This window comes from Danio rerio, chromosome 7 (genome assembly GCF_052040795.2).
Source record: "Danio rerio strain M-AB ecotype USA chromosome 7, GRCz13ab, whole genome shotgun sequence".
Taxonomy (NCBI): Eukaryota; Metazoa; Chordata; class Actinopteri; order Cypriniformes; family Danionidae; genus Danio; species Danio rerio.
The window spans coordinates 18,248,379-18,270,398 of NC_141027.1; the positions used below are offsets into that span (position 1 = coordinate 18,248,379).

At 34.7% G+C, this 22,020-nt stretch overlaps 2 protein-coding genes across 3 annotated transcripts in view; one reads left to right on the top strand and one right to left on the bottom strand.

Annotated features, from left to right (window-relative positions):
* peli3 (pellino E3 ubiquitin protein ligase family member 3) overlaps positions 1 to 22,020 on the bottom strand; it is a 179,692-nt gene that overhangs the window by 50,304 nt on the left and 107,368 nt on the right. The window lies entirely within an intron of this gene.
* On the top strand, positions 3,033 to 21,759 carry rce1a (Ras converting CAAX endopeptidase 1a). 2 transcript variants are annotated; one of them, XM_087260756.1, is made up of 8 exons: positions 3,033 to 3,383; positions 6,273 to 6,375; positions 6,715 to 9,137; positions 9,300 to 9,378; positions 9,926 to 10,093; positions 12,643 to 12,714; positions 12,811 to 12,873; positions 14,079 to 21,759. In XM_087260756.1, the coding sequence occupies exons 3-8, from the start codon at positions 9,078 to 9,080 to the stop codon at positions 14,303 to 14,305; spliced, it is 669 nt and encodes a 222-aa protein (XP_087116882.1). In that variant the 5' UTR covers positions 3,033 to 3,383; positions 6,273 to 6,375; positions 6,715 to 9,077; the 3' UTR covers positions 14,306 to 21,759. The 2 variants fall into 2 exon arrangements, with proteins under 2 accessions (XP_087116882.1, XP_087116881.1); XM_087260755.1 differs by having other exon boundaries at positions 9,054 to 9,137.

Sequence of the window (22,020 nt, forward strand, 5' to 3'; positions counted from 1 at the left end):
TACAACTAATGTCACTTGGTTAATTCTTTTAAATTACACACACAATACACAGAAATATATACAAAACAATCCTTCAACGGACAGAATTTGACTTTAAAACACTTACCGAGGATGAATTCGCTGGATGAAAGACGACAGGTGAATTTCAAATTAGGAGAGCCGTTGCCTGCATGTCGAGTCGTGTCCGTTCGGTTCTATGAATCGGCTCCTTAGTGAACAGTAAAGAATCGAATCCGCCTAAAACCGATTCCTTGTTGTATATGATACATTACTATTTCGTTATACTGCTTGGCCACACGCATTTATACACTAATTATACACTTATTGCATATTGCTGAGTGTGCTTGTGAACACGTGTGATCAAATAATTCCCGAGCAAACGGTTCAATTCGGTTCAATACGATTCAGAGTCGCTCGAGTGCTGAACCGAACCAGTGCATACGTGATATTGATTACAATATAGTAACATTGTTTTTTATTCATTTTACCAGCGAAATTATTACATATATCTGACCTTGACAATACGAATAAAGTTCGTTCGAAGTGTTTTGAGAATTATATATAAATATATATTTATATATTTTTTCTCCCAGAATTCATTTCACATCAACAAGCAAATGGTAATGGCGGATGAGAAAGCCCAGCTAATATTATAAATATTGCGTTTAATATGTCACGAAATGAAATTTTAACAGTGTTTCATGCGAGAATGTAGTTCTTACAAACTCAAATCTGTGGTTTATTTATAGATATCATGTGTAAATTTCAAGCGTGCTTTGCCGATAGCGGAGATTCTGACCTCCAGGGTGTCCATCATCACTCATGTATCCGGCGAAACGAGGTTATAATCGGCTAGACATGTGAGACTTCCCCCAGTCTTAGATGGCTCTATAAAATGTGTTATGAAATTTAGTTTTAACCGTTTTTCATGCGGGAATGTAGTTGTTTTAAACTCAAGTCTGTGGTTTATTTATAGAGATGGTGGGTATTTTAAAATATTGTTTTGAAAATGCGGAGATGTGACCTCCATGGTGATGACGAGTGCCCTAACCTCATGAATCCGTCTAAAGCAGGCTGGTCATTATGACATTTAAGCTGACTTTGGTTTCATGAATCAATTACTTTTGTTCCAGTTTACGTTTTGGTTAAGCACAAAGTTATGTTGATTAAAAATGATTTAATATTTTCATGTTAACCTTATAAAATTAAGGTGCAGTACACCCAAATATGGAAAACCAGGGGACAGTTTTATGCACTGAACAGTCTGAAGAAACTGGTTATTTTATTTTTCTTCACAAAACACTTTGTCAAAAAATTAAATAAACATAATAATAATAATATAAAGTGTGTGTAGAGTTTTTCATGGTCATTTGCAGTACTGTATTTAGATGCACAGTAACTGATTTTTTCCCAAAATTCATTGTAAAATCTGCAGTAGCATACTGTTAATCATGTTCACAGTATGGAAATGTTGAGAATACATTATCATGCTGTGAAAACAGCAATATATACAGTAACACACTGTGCACAGCTTATACAGTAAACAACTGTTGAGAAATGCAGTATAATACCGTGAAAACAACAGAAATCGTTTACAGTGTAGGATATTTTGAAGAAAGTTGTAAACATTGACAGCCATAGTATTTTTTATTATTTTTTGTACTATAATTTCAGCTTTCTTTAAAATATCTTCTTTTGTGTTCAAAACAAAACAGAAACTCAGACAGGAATAGTAACAAGTGAAGATTGAGTAAATGATGAAGGATTTTCAGTTTTGAGTGAAATACCCCATTTAGTCGACGATTATTCTATTCAGCCTAAGTCAGTTATATAAGGCACATTCTGCAGAGACCTGTTTTGTTATGCTAAAAACTGTTATTTTGAACAACAAATACTTCAGAAATAGCGATCAAATAAAGTCTAAGTTGTCATCCTTCACATCAATTGATTAAAAACATTAAATTATAAATAAATTCTACAAATACATACTACAGATATATAATACAATATATATAATACAAATAATTTTACAATTGCCCCCATATTATCATACCATGTCCAAAGTCACTTTAGTAGCTTCAGTAGCTTCTCAACTTTGAACGATTTAAGGCCTGTGGCTCTGACTTCTATTCCTATAAAGATTTTTGAAAAAATGATTAGGACAGAAATTGTTAAAAGGACAGAACAAGTTCTTGATCTGTCCTCTGTCCGTCTGTCTGTCTGTGGGCAGATCTATGTAGAATAGTGGTAAGAAGAATGTATTGCAACCCCTAGAATTTCAAAAAATCAATGCACTGATTCTTTTAGACACAGAAGGAGCACTTATCTATGTTCTATATTGAGATGAATATATATATATATATATATATATATATATATATATATATATATATATATATATATATATATATATATATATTATATTGTTTCTTTAACATGACTTTTACTCTAATCTTAGATTTATCATTCATTTTACTTCATTCACATTTATGTAATTTTTCTAGAAAAAATATTATTGATTTGTTTTTATTATTTGGTAAATTTAACATTTCAAATGGCGTAACCTAAAACCCAGCTCTGGGCATTTTCAAAAAGCCCTTAAAGTTTAATAAGACTCTAAAAGTTAAAAAAAAAAAAAAATAAAAAATAAATAAATAAAAATATTCTTATAAAATAGTTTAATATTTGATTACGATGCTCTTTGAAAATTTTTATATTTTCCATTTCCATAAAACCTCCATATATATTTACAGTGTTGTGCACATTGAATATTCTGTCAAAAATCTACTGATGTTAAATTTGGTGTTTTTAAATATTTTAATATTGCAATTAAAAAGAAAAAAGAGCTTTTTGCAACCATGAACTGCAGTCATAAAATAAAGCTTGCAGTGTATCAGTGTATCGCTATGTGTTTCGTAAATAGTCCGTCGTTTTCCTTCTCCCTATTCAACACACAGTGCACCACCATCAGCTGTCATGAGCAGGTCATGAGTTGTGAATGGAAATATGGGCCAGAAGGATCGTCTCAGGTTGATGGCGTCATTCTCTGGCGCCAAAACAGTCTCCTCTCAGCTTCTTCCCAGAGTATCTCCATTGTGGACGTGCACACTTATATAGAATAAAAACAAAACCACGCGTGTGGTGTTTAATGTATCACCCACACCTGCGATTTATTAGCGCGTCTGTTGGATCTTAGCCCCTGTCGGTGTCGCCATGAACGACGAAGATGATTCGATGTCAAGTTTTCATTCAGAACAACTAACGTTACATGCTAATGTGGCGTCGGTTCCTGATGGACTTTGCTGGGTGTCAATTCTGTCCTGTCTGCTGCTTGCGTGCTCATATGTTGGAAGTTTATACGTCTGGAAAAGCGATTTACCAAGGTATAGTTCGAAGTCTTTGGCTGTGTCACAAAACCTAGTGAGCGCCCTACCTAGACAGCAATTTGGTAAACACAACGTTCGATTTGACGCTTTCATGTCATCGTTTAAAAATCGATGTTGTTGATCAACAGTAGTATTTGTGAATAGTCTTTGAATCTAATGTTTAAGTGCGTTTTGGATGGGGACATTCTAAAACGCTTAACCTGATAAACGCTTAACGTGGCTTAATGTACTTAAGTTAACCATCAACCAGAGAAGCACACATTTCTGTCAAACTTTACTTGTAATTGACCTTAACTATAAAAAGAGCAAGCCCCAATTCCATAAGTGAGGTAAAGTTGGTTTTATATTCGCACATTCGTTCAGGGACAGCTCCATACATTGTTTACCATGGTACTTTGAATATTCGGACTGAAATCACATGGATGACCTCAAAACAACATTAGCACTTTTTAATCGACTGTGAACAATGCTGTACTTTGACAAGGCTTTTTTTTTACAAGGCTGCTAATATGATTTTACTATTAAGAATTTCCAATTAATACTTTTCTGAGATTATAATTAATGAGAGACTAAATGTGAGAATATAAAACCAAATTTAATGTTACCTCTATAAAGGAGACGTTTAAAACATGCAGTGTTGGTGGTCCTCCAAGAACGTGGTTGAGGAACACTGGCTTAATCTACCTTAACAACAATCAGGGAAAATAAAATTTCTATCAAATTTTACTCATGACAAAACATTTTCTGATATCAAAAGAATGAGCTCTAATTTGTAGTGAGTGAAAATTTTCACGTTGTTTCTTTTAAGTCCATTTTAAAAGGAAAATGCTTAACATGGCTGGATGTACCTCAACAAGTTGGGCACACCAAAAATCTATCAATTTTTACTTGTGATTAACACCAACTACTAGCAAAAGATCAAGCCCAATTTCTGTGGATGAAGTGAACAATGTCACATTAAGCAATTTATCCCATTGAAGTCCATTATAAGAGCTTAATGTGGTTTAACAAAATTTCTATAAAAATACACTTTCAATAAACACTTTCTGCTGTCAAACTTTTATTTTAGTTTATCAATTAAACACTTTACAGCTTAACGTACCTTAACACCAACCAGGGAAACACACATTAATCAAACTTTACTTGTGAATAACATTTCACAAGTACAACTATTGTCAAAAGAACGAGCCCCAATTCCATAGAGCAGTGGTTCTCAAACTGTGGTACGTGTACCACTAGTGGTACACAGGCTTCCTTCTTGTGGTACATGGAGGAATGAAATATGTCATGTACATGCTAAACACATTTCAATATTTATCAAAAATGATGTATATAATATGCTATATATGGCATATAGCCTATATTTCTGAGGTAATCTGCCACGTTTTTTTTTTACTTTGAGTTTTAGCTGCTTTACTGGGCCTACTACGCTACTGTATTTCAATACTGCTCATATTGGTGGTACTTGGAGAGACAATCTTTTTCTGAGGTGGTACCTAATGAAAAAAGTCTGAGAATCACTGCCATAGAGGAAGTGAACAATCACGTTAAATGTTTTCTCCCTCATTGAAGTCCATAGTAAGGAAACGCTAACGTAACTTTAAAGGAAAAACCAATGTTAAAAAGGTTGTTTATAAAATCAAATTTGATTTATAATAGATTAACCCTTGCTGTCAAAAGAATGTGCTTTCATTGATGATGTTTTCATTGACATTCATTTTGCGTTTTGACATTAACATGGGGAAAAGGCTTGACACAATATTGTTGACTTCAGCTGTGGAAAAGGGGCTCATTCTTTTGCTAGTAGTTAGTGCTAACAACAATTACAGTTTGATAGAAATGTGATTTTCTATCTTAAAACATTAAGTTTTTCTCCTATTATGGACTTCACTGGGGGAGAAAACGCTTGATGTGATGTTTTTCACTTTATCTGTGGAATTGGGGCTCGCTCTTTTTAAAGTAGTTAGGGTTAATTACAAGTAAAGTTTGACAGAAATTTGTGTTTCTCTGGTTGATGGTTGGGTACATCAGGCCACGTTAAGTGTTTTTAATGTTTAGCATTTTAAAACATTCGAGTACCATGTTTTAGTTTCGATTTCTTTTTTCATTTTTCTGCTACTTAATCTGTTAATTTTTTGCAGATATCTTTTAACTGATCATGAGAGAAGTAGACAAATGTATAACATTCATTGTGCTATTGTGGTACAGTTGGTTTCATATTATATTATAACATTCGTTTTGTGATAACTTGTGAAATGCTCCCTTTATTGTTTACCATGGTACTTTGAATATTCGGTCCAAAATCACATGCAAGAATGACTTGAAAACAACATTAGCACTATTTATTTGACTGTAAAGAATGTGGTACTTTGATAGTGATTGGCTACTAATATGAGTTCACTATTTAGAATTTGCAAAGAATGTTTTGGTAAAATTATATTATTAAGGAGAATGTCCATATGTGTGAATTAAAACCAAATTAACCTTAATAATGCTCATTTTGTTATTGAGATAAAGTTGGTTTTATATTCGCACATTCATTCAGTGACAGCTTGTGACATGCTCATTATATTGTTTAACATGATACTTTGAATATTCAGTCTGAAATCACATGTAAATATAACTTCAAAACAACATTAGCACTATTTATTTGACCGTGAGTGTGAACTATGTTGTACTTTGATAGTAATTGGCTGCTAATGTGAGTTCACTATTTAAAATTAATTAAGAATACTTTTCTGAAATTACATTGTTAAAAAGAGTGTCAGAATGTGTGAATTGAAAACCAACTTTACCTCAATCACTTTTTTTCATAAAACATAATTTGATGGTGCCACTATGGACTTCATTAAACAACTATGTTTCTATGTTTGTTTGTATGAACAGGGATCATCCTGCAGTGATAAAGAGACGCTTCACCAGTGTATTGATTGTATCTGCTCTTTCGCCAGTGTTTGTATGGGCATGGAAAGACTTCACAGGCATCCAGGTAGTTTTATTGCAACAACTCCTGTGTTTTGTTCATTGTGTGTATTTATTATGGTCCCTTAAATGGATAGTTCACCCCAATAGATAAAAATGTACTCATCACAATGACACAAAAGCAGATACTTTAAAGAACTTTTGAAACTTTTTATTGACATTCATAGTAGGAAAAACAAATACTACGAAGTCATTAGTCAGATCTGATGTTTTACAATCCGATCGCAGTATGAAAGGTTATGTAGGTCTTGCTTAAGCCTAGTTCACACTACAGGATTTTAAACATCAGCAGATCGCTGTGCTGTTCACACTACATGATTTGACTTTGTGTCTTTTAATCTCTGAGGTGTTCACACTACGCAACACTCTGTGAATGATCCACAAGAGGGGGGTCACACACTACATGATCTGACAACAACTCATTCCCCAACAGCTCTTTCAAGTTACCAAACCACAGCCAATGAAATTTTGAGGGAGGAGTCGTCAGAAAAAGCTGAACACTATTGGCTGCTTGTGTGCTGATGACATCACTGTCAGTGTTTCAAGCTTTGGAGAAAGCATTTAAAAACATCGTCAAGTCAGCTGATTTATCAGCGGATTAATCACTCATCTGCAAGGTTCCAGTGGATAGATATACAAAGAGTTTTTAATTTTTGTAATTTTATAACTCTTTGAAATAAAACTAACATATTTATAACACCCTGCCGTTTTCTAACTATCAGTGTATTTCTTTCTGACATTGTTATTTTTTTTATTACAAAACAGTAAAGAACTGAGCATTTCTGCCTTAAATTACCATATTGGTCAAAATGACTGCATGCATGTCTGATACTTTTCGCTGTGACTTTAAATATGTGTGCATTTTCTTGCCTAGCAACTTCCTGCTAACATAAACAAAACTTTCTGATGGCGAAAACATCAATTTACTTTAGATATCTTTCAAAACAGCATATTCTGTGCCGAATAGCTCCTGAAAGTGAAAATGAAAGCCAAGACCTTTGCATGTTCTAGTATCTTAACTACATATTTATAGGCTGTATTATCAAAAAAGATTATATTTTTAGGGTAATGGTGTTATTAAATATGATGCCAGACATTCAAAGCTTAATTTTAATATCTCAATAATAGCTTTGAATGTAAATATGTTGTGACAATATGGCGTTTTATATAAGAACAGTCAGAATGAGCAGTATGGTAATTCTAATAGATACAGAATTTTAGTTCCACTGTTAATATATCCTACTCTCGTGTCTGTGCTAACGTAGAATGAAGCGAGTGCACCGATGCCCATTCTGACCAATCACAGATGTTTCTGCTGAGCTCCTGAACACACAGGCATTCAGCTCATGCTGATATGCTCTCTCATTGGCTGCAGCACGTCACTACATCTGACCACACGTGGGGTTGAGTCGGCCGACTGCTCTGGAATATTTAGCATGCTAAATGTTGGATTTCCATCTGCGAGGTGTCGGTGACGCGTCAGCGAGCCTCGTTGATGCGTTGTTCAGTAGTTCACACATAAAGAGCGGCGAGCGCCGTGCACCCGCAGATTTCTTGCCGATCACAGCCCGATCTGTCGGCGAGCTCGTTAACTTCCAAATCGGGCTCAAATCAGGCTTAAAATCCTCGAGTGTGAACTAGGCATAAGCGGTTGTTATAAATCACAAATAATCAGTGTTTTAAATCACAAGAGACTTATTTTAGGTTTCACATGACGAAATACACATTAGTGGTATCAGACCAACCCTTTAGTTATGAAATACACCACAGTTGTCTGTAAAAAGGGCAGTAATTATATTAAGCATAGTCTGACAACGAGCTTCATACAGTATATACACTATGTGCATAATTAGACACTTTGTGCTGTCCGTAACTGTACCTGTGCATGCGGGTCAGTTTAGGACCATGATCTGTTCACACTGCAAATCTAATATTGGTCACATTTGTAACAATAATGTGAACAGTTATGCAAAAAAAATCAGATCTCAGAAAAAATCGCATTTGAGCACTAAGCCTGGCAGTGTGAACGTAGAAAAGCTTTACATTTCAGCCTTACATTTACTTACAAGCCTTTCGAATTCATTTTCAAAAGCCTTATTTCAAAAACCTAATTTTAGGCCTTACAATCCTAAATCGCAATCACAACAATCCATCTCAGTAGAACCTTTTTCAATTATTTACAACTATTTACCAACATGGTTTAATTATATTCCTTACAATAACATTTGTTTAGAGGATCTCCATGTATTTATAGCTACCTGGTGAGGACACTTACCTGTTGTGCATGCAATTAGTTTATCGAAGTTTTAAAAACTTGTCAATTAAAAAAATGTTATGTTGAAAAAAAGTACATGTATACAACCAGAGCTTGCTTGTTTTGACCCATTATTTAAAATATGTGGCTAAGAAAGAACTAAATTAGAATTATTTTTAATGAAGCAAGTAAAAATCTATTTCATTATAAAACATATTAGTGTTTAGCTACGTGTATGTCTGAAATTTAATTCATAATGGACTTAAAAAAGACAACCTTGTTTAAAGAATTGTGAGACTGGCCAAATTAATCATATTAAAACAAATCTGCATTATGCAGTCTTATTTAAAATAAAATAAAATATTATGCATTGGTTAAATTTATTGGATAGAGTAACATACTTAATCAGATGTGCTTGATTTCTCCCTTAGCCTGGTCCCTCACTGTTTGCCCTTATGGGGATCCGTTTGGAGGGTCTAATTCCTGCTATCATTCTACCATTGCTACTGACCATGGTAAGGAAAAGTCGGAAAACAATTGTTTTTCTAAAACCTAAACCAAGTTTGTTTAAAATTCAAGTTTTTCAGACAACTTTAGTTTGCAGTTCTTTTTATTGTAGATGCCTCATCTAGCAGGTTTGTGTTGTATTTTATGTTTTTATGACTCTTCTCTGTCAGGTGCTGTTTCTGGGACCTCTGATCCAGTTAGCCATGGATTGCCCATGGGGGTTCATTGATGGGATGAAAGTTGTAGTTGGTAAGTAGTTTTTTTTCTCTTTCTGTTTATATATCTATGTTGGGATTTATTTGCGAGCTGTCCTGAAAGGCGTCTTCAAAACCGAAGTATCAAAGTGTGTAATTTTGTGTACTTTACAACCCCATAAAATATTGTTATTAAACAGTTGATGAGGGCATTTAGCCAAAGCATGTAGGAGGTGAATATTTATTCTTTAACAAATGGTGCAATACTAATTCTTCATGCTATGAAAGAAAAATAAACTTGACTTGTCTTTAATGCTGTAAAGAATCATATTTCTTTCTCAGTTAGTGGATCTGCTCTTTAGTGGATCATCTTTAAAAGTGACATTACTATTGAACTCAATTTTTTTAAATCAACTTGAACTACACCAAAGTTTTGCTACTTTTCTGCTGCTTGCCTGAAAAAGGAAATATGACTTTAATTATTTGCCCGTTCAACCATGTAAAATGGCTTCAACAACTATGCTGTATAAATCACTATAGAAATAAAGGTGCTTCAGTGTAAGTGTTGTTGTAAAAGTGATTGCTCTGTTATGTCTTTGCAGACCCATGTTTCTGGAGTCTGTGTCTGAGTGACATGCGCTGGCTGAGGAACCAGGTTGTGGCACCATTGACAGAGGAGCTGGTTTTTCGGGCATGCATGCTTCCTATGCTTGTGCCCTGTGCCGGCCCCTCCACAGCAATCTTCACATGCCCATTGTTCTTTGGTGTCGGTGAGTGGTGACTAGGAGTGTGCGATTATTTAATGTTATGGCTGTGCAAAATAACAATATGCAAATTATACAAGATTATACAAAATACTTTTTTTTTCAAATATTTCCCAAGTGCTGATTTGCATGGAAATTAGCAAGGAAATTGGCGTAGTATTATCTATTTAATTTTTGTTCTTATTTATTTTAGTTTAGCTGGAATGAAAGCAGATTTTTTCAAAAATTGTAAAATTGCTATTGCCTCAACAGGAAATAATTTTTTTCTATTGGCTACAGAACAAAACCACTGTTGTCCAATGGCTTACCTAATTAAAGCAACATGCCTAGAAAGTACCATGTTTACATCTGGTATTTTATTCTGCAATAATTTATGTTGGGTGGTTAGTCACTGGGTTTTTTAATCTAAAAAAACTTATTTTATATTTTATTAATCAAACATTTGTCCAGAAATAAAATGAGAAAATTAATCACATATGAATACATTTTTGACTATACTCAGCATATGTTTTACGCAGCGGATGCCCTTCCAGCTGCAACCCAGTACTAGGAAACACCTGTACACTCTCATACACTATGATAAATTTAGTTAATCCAGTTCACCTATTCTTTGGATTGTGGGGGGAACCCATGCGAACACATGGAGAACATGCAAACTCTACACAGAAATGCCAACTGGCCCAGCTGGATCTCGAACCAGTGACCTTCTTGCTGTGAAGCGACATTGCTAACCACTGAGCCTCTGTGCCGCCTGAATATAGTCTTTAAAATATAAAAAAGAAATAATAATTTTCATCAGGTCAATATTATTTAATTTAATTGACAGAAAATGTACTATATCGTTCATGATAAATATTGTTATTATGACAGTGCTTCCCACACATAAACTTTACATGGGCAGGCCGCCCAGGTATTTTAACGGCTGCCCAAGTATATTTAGTGACTCTGTTTTGTAATATTATCATATTTTACTTTTATATATATATATATATATATTTTACTTTTTGTATTCATGCACAATAACCAAACGTCAGCAATTTATTATGTAGTGGAAAATCCTCTCATGTTTACTCATTTCGTACTGCTTGTTGTTCGTGCAAGAGACCTGTCAATACTCCCACAGACAGTCTCACGTGCTCTGCAGACCCACAGAGATGTGCCTTTTTGCTTTCGGCAGGGGTTTCTAAGTCTACTAAAATGTCCGTGATTTGTCTTTTGCTTTCACTTTCTAAAGTTTGTTTAATTGTCCCAAGAGAAACATTAAATATTTAATTCTTTAATCTAAACGACTCAGAAAAACTTTACTAAGTACTTGGAGAGAACAAAATTGTAATTTGTAAATTCAATGTACAGCATTAAAATGGTTAATCAACTCATTTGCCTTATTTAAATAATCTACATGTTTTAATCATTATAATTATTTTAGATATTTTCTGTTTTTATTCAGTTTTTTTCTGTCATTTATATTTAATTTGCTCTATATTTTCCAAATTTGATGATAGTAATATATTACATATTTCATACATCTAAAATGACACCAAAATGTCATGCAAATAAAGCAACCTGAACTTAAATATGAGATAGAGAGAAGCAGGATTTTTACCTGTCAATGGTTACACATTGCTCTTGAATATCATAAAAATAAGAGTAATAGTAAATTTCTTTTTTAATTGAAGATTTTTTTATAACTTTGACCCATTGAGAAGAAACAGTGTATAGCTGTTTATTAATAAATAAAAATATTGTTAAAAATAGAATTATGTTTTGTTTATCGCAAATAGTTAATTATTCATGTGATGTGGGTAAAAGGTGTGTTTCCACCACAAGTATATTTTAAACTTGTAGGAAGTACTGCATTAAATGAGATTTTTGTCTCATCACCCAGCCCTATGATTTTTTTGATAATAGATATTGTTCTGATAAATGTCCCCAAAGCTATGGGTTTGTAAAGATCTTTTAACAATGCCAAGTGCGCTATCCTTAAAACAAAATCAAACACAATTACAGAAATTTTGTTATATGGCTGTAAAAATGCTTATTTGTTTTTTAAAGCAACTTTGGCTCCTCTAAACTATTACGCACATAATGTATACATTTTAATACAATGCATTTATGAGACCACTCAGAGTATGTGTTTTTAAAATAAAATTTATTATGAAACTGATGAATCATGGTGCATTTATAAACGAGATGCTCTGAATTTAAATTCCATGCTGACTAAAGTCTATTAAAGGTTACTGCAATAATAGCAAATGCTGGACGATTCGACAAAGGGATCTCGAGGGATGTATTTGTGGACACTCAGCACTACTTAGATACCTGCTAATTGGTAACCTGAGCATTTCAAACGATTCCTGCAAAATTATCCCACTCATTTATTACATTCGGAAACTCCCCTGTATTGATGTGTTTACATGACTAGCCACTGAAGAAAAAATGACAACTGTTTAGAGTTTCATACACATTGCTTTGTAGGCCATTGTTGTAACAGATCCCTTTTTTCTTCCTCTGTGTGTGTTTGTGTGTGTGTTTTGTGTGTGTGTGTGAGACTACAGCTCATTTTCACCATGTAATTGAGCTCCTGCGGTTCAGACAGGGCACTGTCTCAGGGATTTTCCTCTCTGCAGGTAACCGAGTCATTAGTTTACTGTCATCCTTATTGTGAGTAGTGCCGCCTGTGAGACGTAATTACTCATGTCTGTGTTTGTTTGTGTCCTTTTCAGTGTTCCAGTTCTCCTACACTGCAGTATTTGGAGCTTACACAGCCTTTATTTTCATCAGGACAGGTGCATATGTGATTTGTATCTTACAGTAATGAGGCTTAGTAGACTTAAGATGTAAAATATACAAATTAATTAGCAGTGCCACAACGCACTGCTATGGGTGTGATGTAAGCTGTTTAAGTTATAAGTTTAAGCTGTTCGTCGGCACAATCATGTATATATAAAAAGAAATTCAAACACGGAGAGTCTATAAAAACCCTTTTGTATAAGGAACTACTTTCTTCCGCCATTCATTCATATCTGCTGCTGATGTCAGAACAGAGAAAGCCTTTACTAATTCACCAACGTCACTTTACAGCTAGTATTTGAATGATTCTCCAGCATAATGTCTAAAGTGATTACAAAACAGGTGATTCATGTGACAAATGAAATAAATCTCAATACATAAGGTTTTTATAAAAAAAGTTTTGTTGTTTTAGTATTAAATGTACAAATCTTTACGAAAAAAGCACTTTTTCGTGGTATTAGATTGAAAGTCCAGAGAAATCCCGTGCAGTGCGATCGGAGCCGGATAAAAGACTGTTTACCTTAAGCATTTACATGGCATATTTTTGAACTGGAATGTTCTTCTTGATTATCTGTTATCAAAATGTCAAGCAAAATGTGTAAACAGGACAGCATCAGTCTCCCTGTCTCATCTGCATAATCATCCTTACCTTTCCCATACTAATCTTCATAAACTAGTCAACGTAGCCTACGGTGCGTGATGGGTTGAAAAAGAAAACAAAAAGGTTTGACTGCATCAAAAAGACTGTTAAATTGCACAATAACACAAAATAATATAGATCATGCCACCAAACACATGAAAACTAAGGTAACAAGCCTGATTTAAAAATGTAAGGAGTACAAAGTACAGATATTTGTGTAAAAATGTAAGGAGTAAAAGTAAAAAGTCAGAAAAATAAATAAAGGAGTAAAGTACAGACATACCAGAAAAATCTACTTAAATACAGTAACGGAGTATTTATACTTAGTTACTTCCCATCTCTGCATATGGGCTGTTTATTAATATTTATGAAACACAATTATTAGTATTTACAACAAACACAAAGTAATTAGAAGTTGGTTGAGGGAAAACTCTGTTACCAGGCATTTATTTATTTCTTTGTTGTAATGTATTTTTAGTTTCTTGTGTAAAATGTAATTGAATCGGATTTGTAACATCAATCAAACAATTTTTTATCTTTTTCTTTTTATCTTTTCTCCAGGTCATTTGGTGGGTCCTGTGCTGTGCCATTCCTTCTGCAACTACATGGGTTTTCCCGCTCTCAACACGGCTCTGGATCACTCGCAGCGCCTCACCATCCTCTTCTTCTACGGGCTGGGGGTTGTCCTCTTCCTCCTCCTCATCTTCCCCATGACCGACCCGCACTTCTACGGCCTGCCCACACCCGTCTGCACCCTGACCTCCACGCCTGGCTCCATCTGCTCCTGATCCATCCATACCTCCATCCTGCGTTTCACCAGCTCTTTCTCTCCAGCCCTTTAAACAGGAGTGGCTGTTTTGCTGCTAGTTTCACCAGGTGAGCGAGGGACAGCTGGAGAACAGGTATGAAAATTCACAGCCTCCGTGAGACGTGTGGAAGAACTCGGTGTCTGCAAAACATGGCCATTTTTGTTTTTCAACCATTCAGCCGATGTTGCATTATAAAGTGACTTTAGCTAAGAGCCAGGCCTACAATTGAAGAAGATAAGTTTATTATATGTGTCTGCATGTTTAAATGACAATATTGTCAGTGTGTTTTTCATGCGATCGGTGCTGGGGATAAAGATCAGACACTATTACGGGTTTCCTAGAAAGATTTATTCGCAGAAATGTGCATCGCTAAAAATGCAAAATTGTCCTGTGGTGATATTAGAATCTTGCTTACACACACCTTACCTGTTTTGTATGGTGCCCTTACTTGAAGACAGCATTCATATTTACAGATATCACAATCTTTTCGGTTGTTTAAAGGCCCGTTCACACTGGGACGCTTTTTGCTTGCGTTTTCCGTCGACGTTTAACGCCTTGTGACTAAATAAAGGGCGGCAACGTGATCATGCACACCAACGGGCAAACGCCAGGCGTAAAATCGTCATTTTTTAAGAAATGCCTCATGCTCGTTTTTTGTTTTTGTTTTGAGGCTACACGTCAAAACTTTCTCCACCAATCAGATTGGCACTTTAGTGCACAGAGCTGCTGAAGTTACAGTAAACAGCTCTTAGAGGCGCTCAAGCACAAAACTGTTAATGTGTGCGCATATTGAAGAAGATGCCCAAATGCGATATGAAGGTTGAGCTGCTTATTGCACTGGTGAACAATAATCATTTCTTTATCGCTATGGCTGGAGCTACTGCTTGAACCATCCATGCTTTTTCGAATCGCCAGTAACTTTAACATTAAGCATGTCAACTTGTGCACCGGGGTCTTTCTGTTTTTCATTAAGCACCATCTAAGGTCAAGGAGTGATTTGCATACTCCTCTGCTCGACGCCAGTGAAAATCGCTTGGGTTTGAATGCAGAAAAACATCTCAAAGCACTGACGATAACTGCAAACAAAAATCGTCCCGGTGTGTACGAGCCTTTAGTCTTGATTTTTATCGTTTAGAAGTCTCGTCATTCAATTCAAAGTATGCTCTTTAGGTAAAAGTCAGTAGGTACGCTAGTGAAGCACTAGATCTAGACCTATTAGAGTAACAAGATTAAAATTGTGTGTGCGTGTATCAGAAGTTGAACAATTTTCCTTAACACACGGCTTTATGTGTAAGTCGAATTGTTATGTAAATGCAGAGCCTCATGCACAACATTTTAGATTATGAGGTCTTTTTGATGCTTTGGTTAAAATGAGCTATTTTTAATGTTAATAATAATAATAATAACAACAAAAAAACACCTCAAATTAATTTTTGTTAATGCAGAATAGTTTTTACAATTGCAGGATATTCAGTGATAGATTTTAACCGATGGCATTTCAATCATATTTAATGCAGCGCTAAAGACATCCTTTTTACATCAACATAGAAATTTCTTCAATTGTTATTCAAGTTTAGTAGCGCTGGAGCATAGATATATACACTAGATGTCACATATCGACCCGTGAGCATGCGTCAATAGTGCCGCCACATTGGTACAGTGCTCCTAGGACAAATGTCATTCAACCGCACTAGACAAGACAGTCTGCCAATCTGAAAATGCTGGACTTTAGCGCTGTGTACGGGTGTAGTAACAAGCAAACAAAGAAAACAAAGCATAAAGGCATCACATTTCATAGGTAAGACTTTTTACATTTTTGTATGTTATGAACTTTTGTGCTAAACAAGAAACGTTATTGATGATGATACACTGCACTGATCATAAGGCGAGGTAGCACCAACTCGCACTAAATACTAGGCTTATGCTAGTTTTGTTGAATAAAATGAGCAAACCATGTAAATGAAATATGACAATAAGATCCTGCGCTGCCAGAAACTTGTATTATTGTCAGCTAAGTGAACGAGTCGTTCATAACGTTCATATCCCTTGGTTAGATAGAGAAGTGAAAGCGGGAGAGGGGGTGTGTTTCAAGACACGGATTAGATCAAATTAAACAGGAAGGGAGGATAATACATTTCCATGCACCCAAACACATGCTCTTTGTTGGCAATGGGGTATATGCCGAAGCATGCTAATAGGACTTTTAATTTGCCAGTAACCTGGGTTAAGCGCTTCCGGCGAATTGAATGCCGATGCAAAATCCAGTGCGTTTAAGGTCTGTTTTCTTTAAAAATCAGCGATCTCCACTAGCTGAGTGATATCCGATTTAAAGTGGATCACAGATTGTACAAGAAGCACTGAATTAAATGACATTTCCCCCGTCATATCTTTGTAATATGAGCAATTAGTTTACCCCAGTATATTCAATGGAGCTTCTGCGTTAGCCTGCCGATTCTGATGGGCATGTGCGAGTAAACAGCTTTTTGTCTCGTTTTACGCTTGAGCAACCAAATAAATGCTAAAGTTTATTTAACTGAATGTTTTTTAATGACATTACAACATCGATGCTGCATAAGGAACCGTATAAAATGGAAAAAAGTTTACAATAACAGGTCACCGGAAGTGCATCAGCATGGGAACAGCACTAGCTCGGCATATACCCTATACTCATGCACACTAATCCATCGATGTAGAAAAGTGATGTAAAATTATAATTTTCATAATTTAATTTTCGCAATTTGCATAATGACCACTGGGGAAACTCCCGATCATAGATATATGTATATATGTGTGTATCTCTGGCTCTGGACGGCCACAGTCCTCCACTGCACCTTGCTCCCGCATTAATTTTAAAGGAGCGCTACCCTGTACTAAAATGGCGGCTCTATTGACGCATTCCTTCCAATAGACAGCAACAGGGTAGGCGACATCTAATGTAAATATCTATGGCGCTGGAGGTCATTAAGATAGAATGGACTCTTGAGGAATTTGTAACACTTTCTATTTATGACAACAGCAGATTGTTAACATTTGAACTACCTATTTTAGAGACAAAAAACACCTTTAGTTGTCTGACTGAAATTTGGAATCACAATGCTGTGTTTTTGTGATCATTTCTATATTGCAAACGACATAATGACAGGTCTCATGAATTTTTACATGGGTTTATTTACCCTGGTAGTGATTGTGAAAACTCATACCACTGAATTGCATGCTGCTACACCGCTGACTTATGGATGTTCGGATGAGGATTGATAAAGAAACAATACCGAAACAATACAATACCCAATACAACTCGCAACTGCTATACAACTCAAACTGCTATAACAATAGTTCACAATAAAAAACATAAATAAACACCTGTAATCATTTAATCACTCACATGGCGTTCTGTAAACCACAAAAAAAAGAGATGTTAGTCAGAATATTCAAGTTTATTGTTATTTCGGAGTCTAAACTTAAACAATTTAAGTTCATAAGACTTTGTATTCCACCCAGTTATGTGGTTTGAACATTCAGATATTTAAATTGAGCTCAGCTGATATATTTGGATAACAATACCTTTGTTTTTTAATAAATAAATAAAAAAATGGTAGAACAAAATGAGGGTGAGTAAAGGATTTGCTTTTAATTGTCATTATTATTTACATTTTTTGCATCAACTATCCCTTTAAGTTAGCGAATGTGGCTTGCTTTGCAAAAAAGAGAGCGCTTGCTGCATAACACTTTATGCCATGTACATGTTTTTGATTTTAGTTCTCAATAAATGTGAAAGCAGAGTATATATATATATATGAAATGAGAGTAAACAGAACTGTCATCTATTTAATATATTGGCAATGGCTTGCCCTGATGCTCATTTATGTGTAGATCGTAGATCTGTGTTGTGAGAGACCATGCAAAGTAAACCTTTTGAAGCAATAGTCTCACAAACAGACTCAATTCAGGGATCCCGTGTCATGTAAGAAGTTCATTTTAGATGTTTCTTTCATTTGCTCCTGGAATGATTTCTTATTTGGCACGCTACAAAGACAGCAGTGACGTTTAACATCACTCGAACAGCCAAAGTTATGGTTGTAATTTATCACAACTTGTCCGAGTTACTTACGTGATCTGGTTTACTAGCTTCTAGCATTGGAAGAAGTTTGTGTTTTAAATGTGCCATAGTGTATATGACTGTAATAATAACTTGTTTACGCTGCACTGAAAGCTGCTGTAGAGTTGCTCATGCGCCTTGGGCTTACAGTCGACAGAGGGCGGCAGAGGACCATAAATGTGTTTTTCCGTGTGTTCTGTTGTTTTCACGATTAAGAACGAAGCAGTCACCTCTTAGTGTTTTCATTAAAACTGCTATCCGTTTTGCTTTGCGTATTTAATCTTGCTAATCGATAATGTTGTGAAATTATGCATAAATTATGCCCTGATACTCAAAGTACTTGTTGAAGAATGTAAACTGTTTTTGTATCTAGGAATTGACCCATTGTTCCCGGTTTATTTAAATCGTTGGATGCTTTAAATACAAATCGATACCACTTTGGTATTGTTTAATGAAAGAAGCTTACCATTTAATCTGCAAACCTGTCAGTATCTGTTTTCATGTATTTTAGGCAGTTGTACTTTTTCCATTAGGATTGAATAGTTTCTCATTAACTACTAGTGTTTATTCTGTAGGTGCCCTTTTAAAATATACTCGTAATTCATTAGACACTTGTACTTATTATTTAATAATAGTGCTTCTTTTGGTTAGATACCAGCAGCTTGTATTCATATACACACCTTACTTAATTCATTAGAAACTGTTTAGATATGTTCCATACTATTGATTAAACGTACAATTTTTTTGGTTGGGATCTCAACTAATCAGTTTTGACTAGTATGTATTTCAGATATTATATTTGTTATTATGTCATTAGGTACTAGATCTTAACTAGTAAAAACTGCTTTGTTACTCTTCTTTTGTTTTTATGACTAGTGAAGAACAGCCACAGTAATTTCAATAAAAAAATCTTATCAATGCTAGTAAATCATACACATACTCTTATATTAAAAAATTGCTAGTAAGTGCTAATAGGTAAGTTTCAATAGTACTAGTGTCTGTTTAATAGTTACAAGTGTCTAAATGAGTACACTATAACACCCAACAAGAGTTATGAACTTGAAGTGTTGAAGGTAATGAGTTAATTAAATTAAATTGCTTCGTTTACTCAAACAGATCAAGTTTACAATACCCATTAGGATAATTTTTCGAACTTAAATTGTTTGTTGCAAATGGTTTCCTCAAATGCTTTCAGTTACCTTAACTTATTGGGTTTTACAGTGTACTAGTAAGTAATCAATTTTAAGTTGTATCTCATGAAAACTTGTAATAAGTATAAGTGTACAATAGGTACTTATTTATTTAATAGGATAAGTGTATAATAAGTACTAGGGATGCTCAGATCGATCAGCTGGAGATCAGTATCGGCTGATAATCACATTAAATGACTTGATTGGTACTCGCTGATCTGGTTGATCTCAAGCTGGAGATGAGCAAAATATTTGAATGACCTTGCATACGTTTGGGCCTTTTTACACATAAGAACTGAAAGGTCTGTGTTTTTGACAATATTGCAAGTTTGCTTGACTTAAACAGTAGTTTATAGGCTTATTTCCTTTTAGAAAATAAGTAATGTATTTATAGGTGTGCATTTTAACTTCTTATCCATCAAATATGCGCTCCAAACTTTTTTTTTTATTGTGAATTCTTCTTCCATAATTTGTTTTCAAACTGCGTTATGAGGCATTTTTCTTACCAATTTCTTTAATCAGTGCTGGGCACGGGACGTTTTCAAGGTTTACAATGGTTTGGAAAAGTCAAGGTTTTAAATCCATTTCAATTTTTTGCAATACCTTTATACCTACCTATTCTGCTATAACTATATGTTCCTCGGATATGTAAAAGTTTTTATTTTTTAGAGGACAACAGTTTCTCCAGCAGAAAAGAAATCCAAAAATGCCTTTTTAAATTGTAAAGAAATCTGTGTTTTAGAAACAGAAGTCAATGCCTGACATGTTTACTGTTAAATATTATAAATATTTCTCAAAATAAAAAATTGTGTTCAGATGGGAAAAAAGTTTTTGTAAAATGTTTGACATTTTAAAGGAATATATTTTAGAGCAGTTATCACAATACCATCAAACCGTGATAATTTTATCCAAGGTTATCATACCGTCAGAATCTTATAGCGGCCCATGCCTAATCTGTGCTGTCTATTATTTTCTTTAAAGCTGCTTCTGACCATGACATGTTCACACCTAAATGGATAAAAGAGACAGGTTTAAATGATTATATTATGCAGCATCCTTCATTTATTCTCTTAGATAAGGCAAATTCTCCTCTTAAGTATCTTACTTGGAGGGAAAATGTGCTTTATGCATTATAAAACTTAAAGCATCAGAATCGTTACTTGATATCGGCTGCAAAAATCCTGATTGGAGCATCCCTAATAAGTAGGCTACTAGTATCTATTAAGTACAAACAATCTAAAAAATAAGTTAAAACGTACTAGTCCCGAATGAATAACTACTAGTATAAGTAAGTTAATAGTAAGTCTGTTTTGTAGGTACTATTGTCTAGTGAATGAGTACAAGTGTCTATTAAATGAAACCTAAACTAATACCTAAAGAATAAGCACTCGTAGCCAACATATAAGTACTAGAATAGATGTCCAAAAACGTTCTAGTAACAGAAAATAGATACTATTGTGGTTCATAGGCATTTTTTAAAGGTTTGTCATAACAGGTGCTCGTTTAATTACTGGATTTTTAGTATAAAAGAATGCATGGTATTGAAATGTGTATCAGGAGCTTGATGCTTGTAGCTCATTTCAACCCAGTACTTTCTTTCCAATTCCTTTCTTTTTTTTCTTTCATTCATTTTTTCAAGAAAGTTTTAACTTTCTTTTTCTTCTTCTTAAAAGCGTCTTACATTTTTTCTGTGTGTGCTTTTCTTAATCTGGTTTGTTGCAAGCAAAACATTTGCACCCTGGGCGGGCTTGTGTTTGGATGCTTTGAACATCATATTTCCAGAAATAAGGAGCAATAGACGTTTAAATCTATTTTTGCAAACGTGAAAAGTAGCTGTTTTAGCTCATCGAGGCGTCATCTGAAGACATGTAATGTATAGTATTTGAGAATCGTTACACAGGTGAATTCAAATAGACCGGTTTGGTGATTTACAAACGAGTCTGATGTTTATACTGAGAGCTATATTTTATAATCAAATCTATTTTGGTGACTCTGAGAATATCGTGCATGCCAGTTGTTTTTTGACAAACGTACAATGCAATTTTCTGCAATTCACAGATGGACAAATGTTTTATGACAATCTTTCAATCCACTCTGCAAAACTCTGCCGTTTGTAAATAAATTAAAGAGTTTTTTAAACGCCTCAAGCTGGAGTTGTGTTTTTCTTTCCATCGTTATTTCTGTATCTCTTCAGAAGTGACGTGCTGTGCAATTTCTACACCGCCAAGTGGAAATTGCTTCCCAAACAGGTAAACTTGCAGTGCTTGGTTGAACAGCAGGTTGATGGATGGCTCAGGCCAATGCATTATTTTTAAAGCACCGGCGTGTTTACTTTTCAGAATGATTCCGGTTTGTCATTGCATTTTGAACAAGTATGCAGTGATGTTTTTAGTGTGTTACTGCAGTTA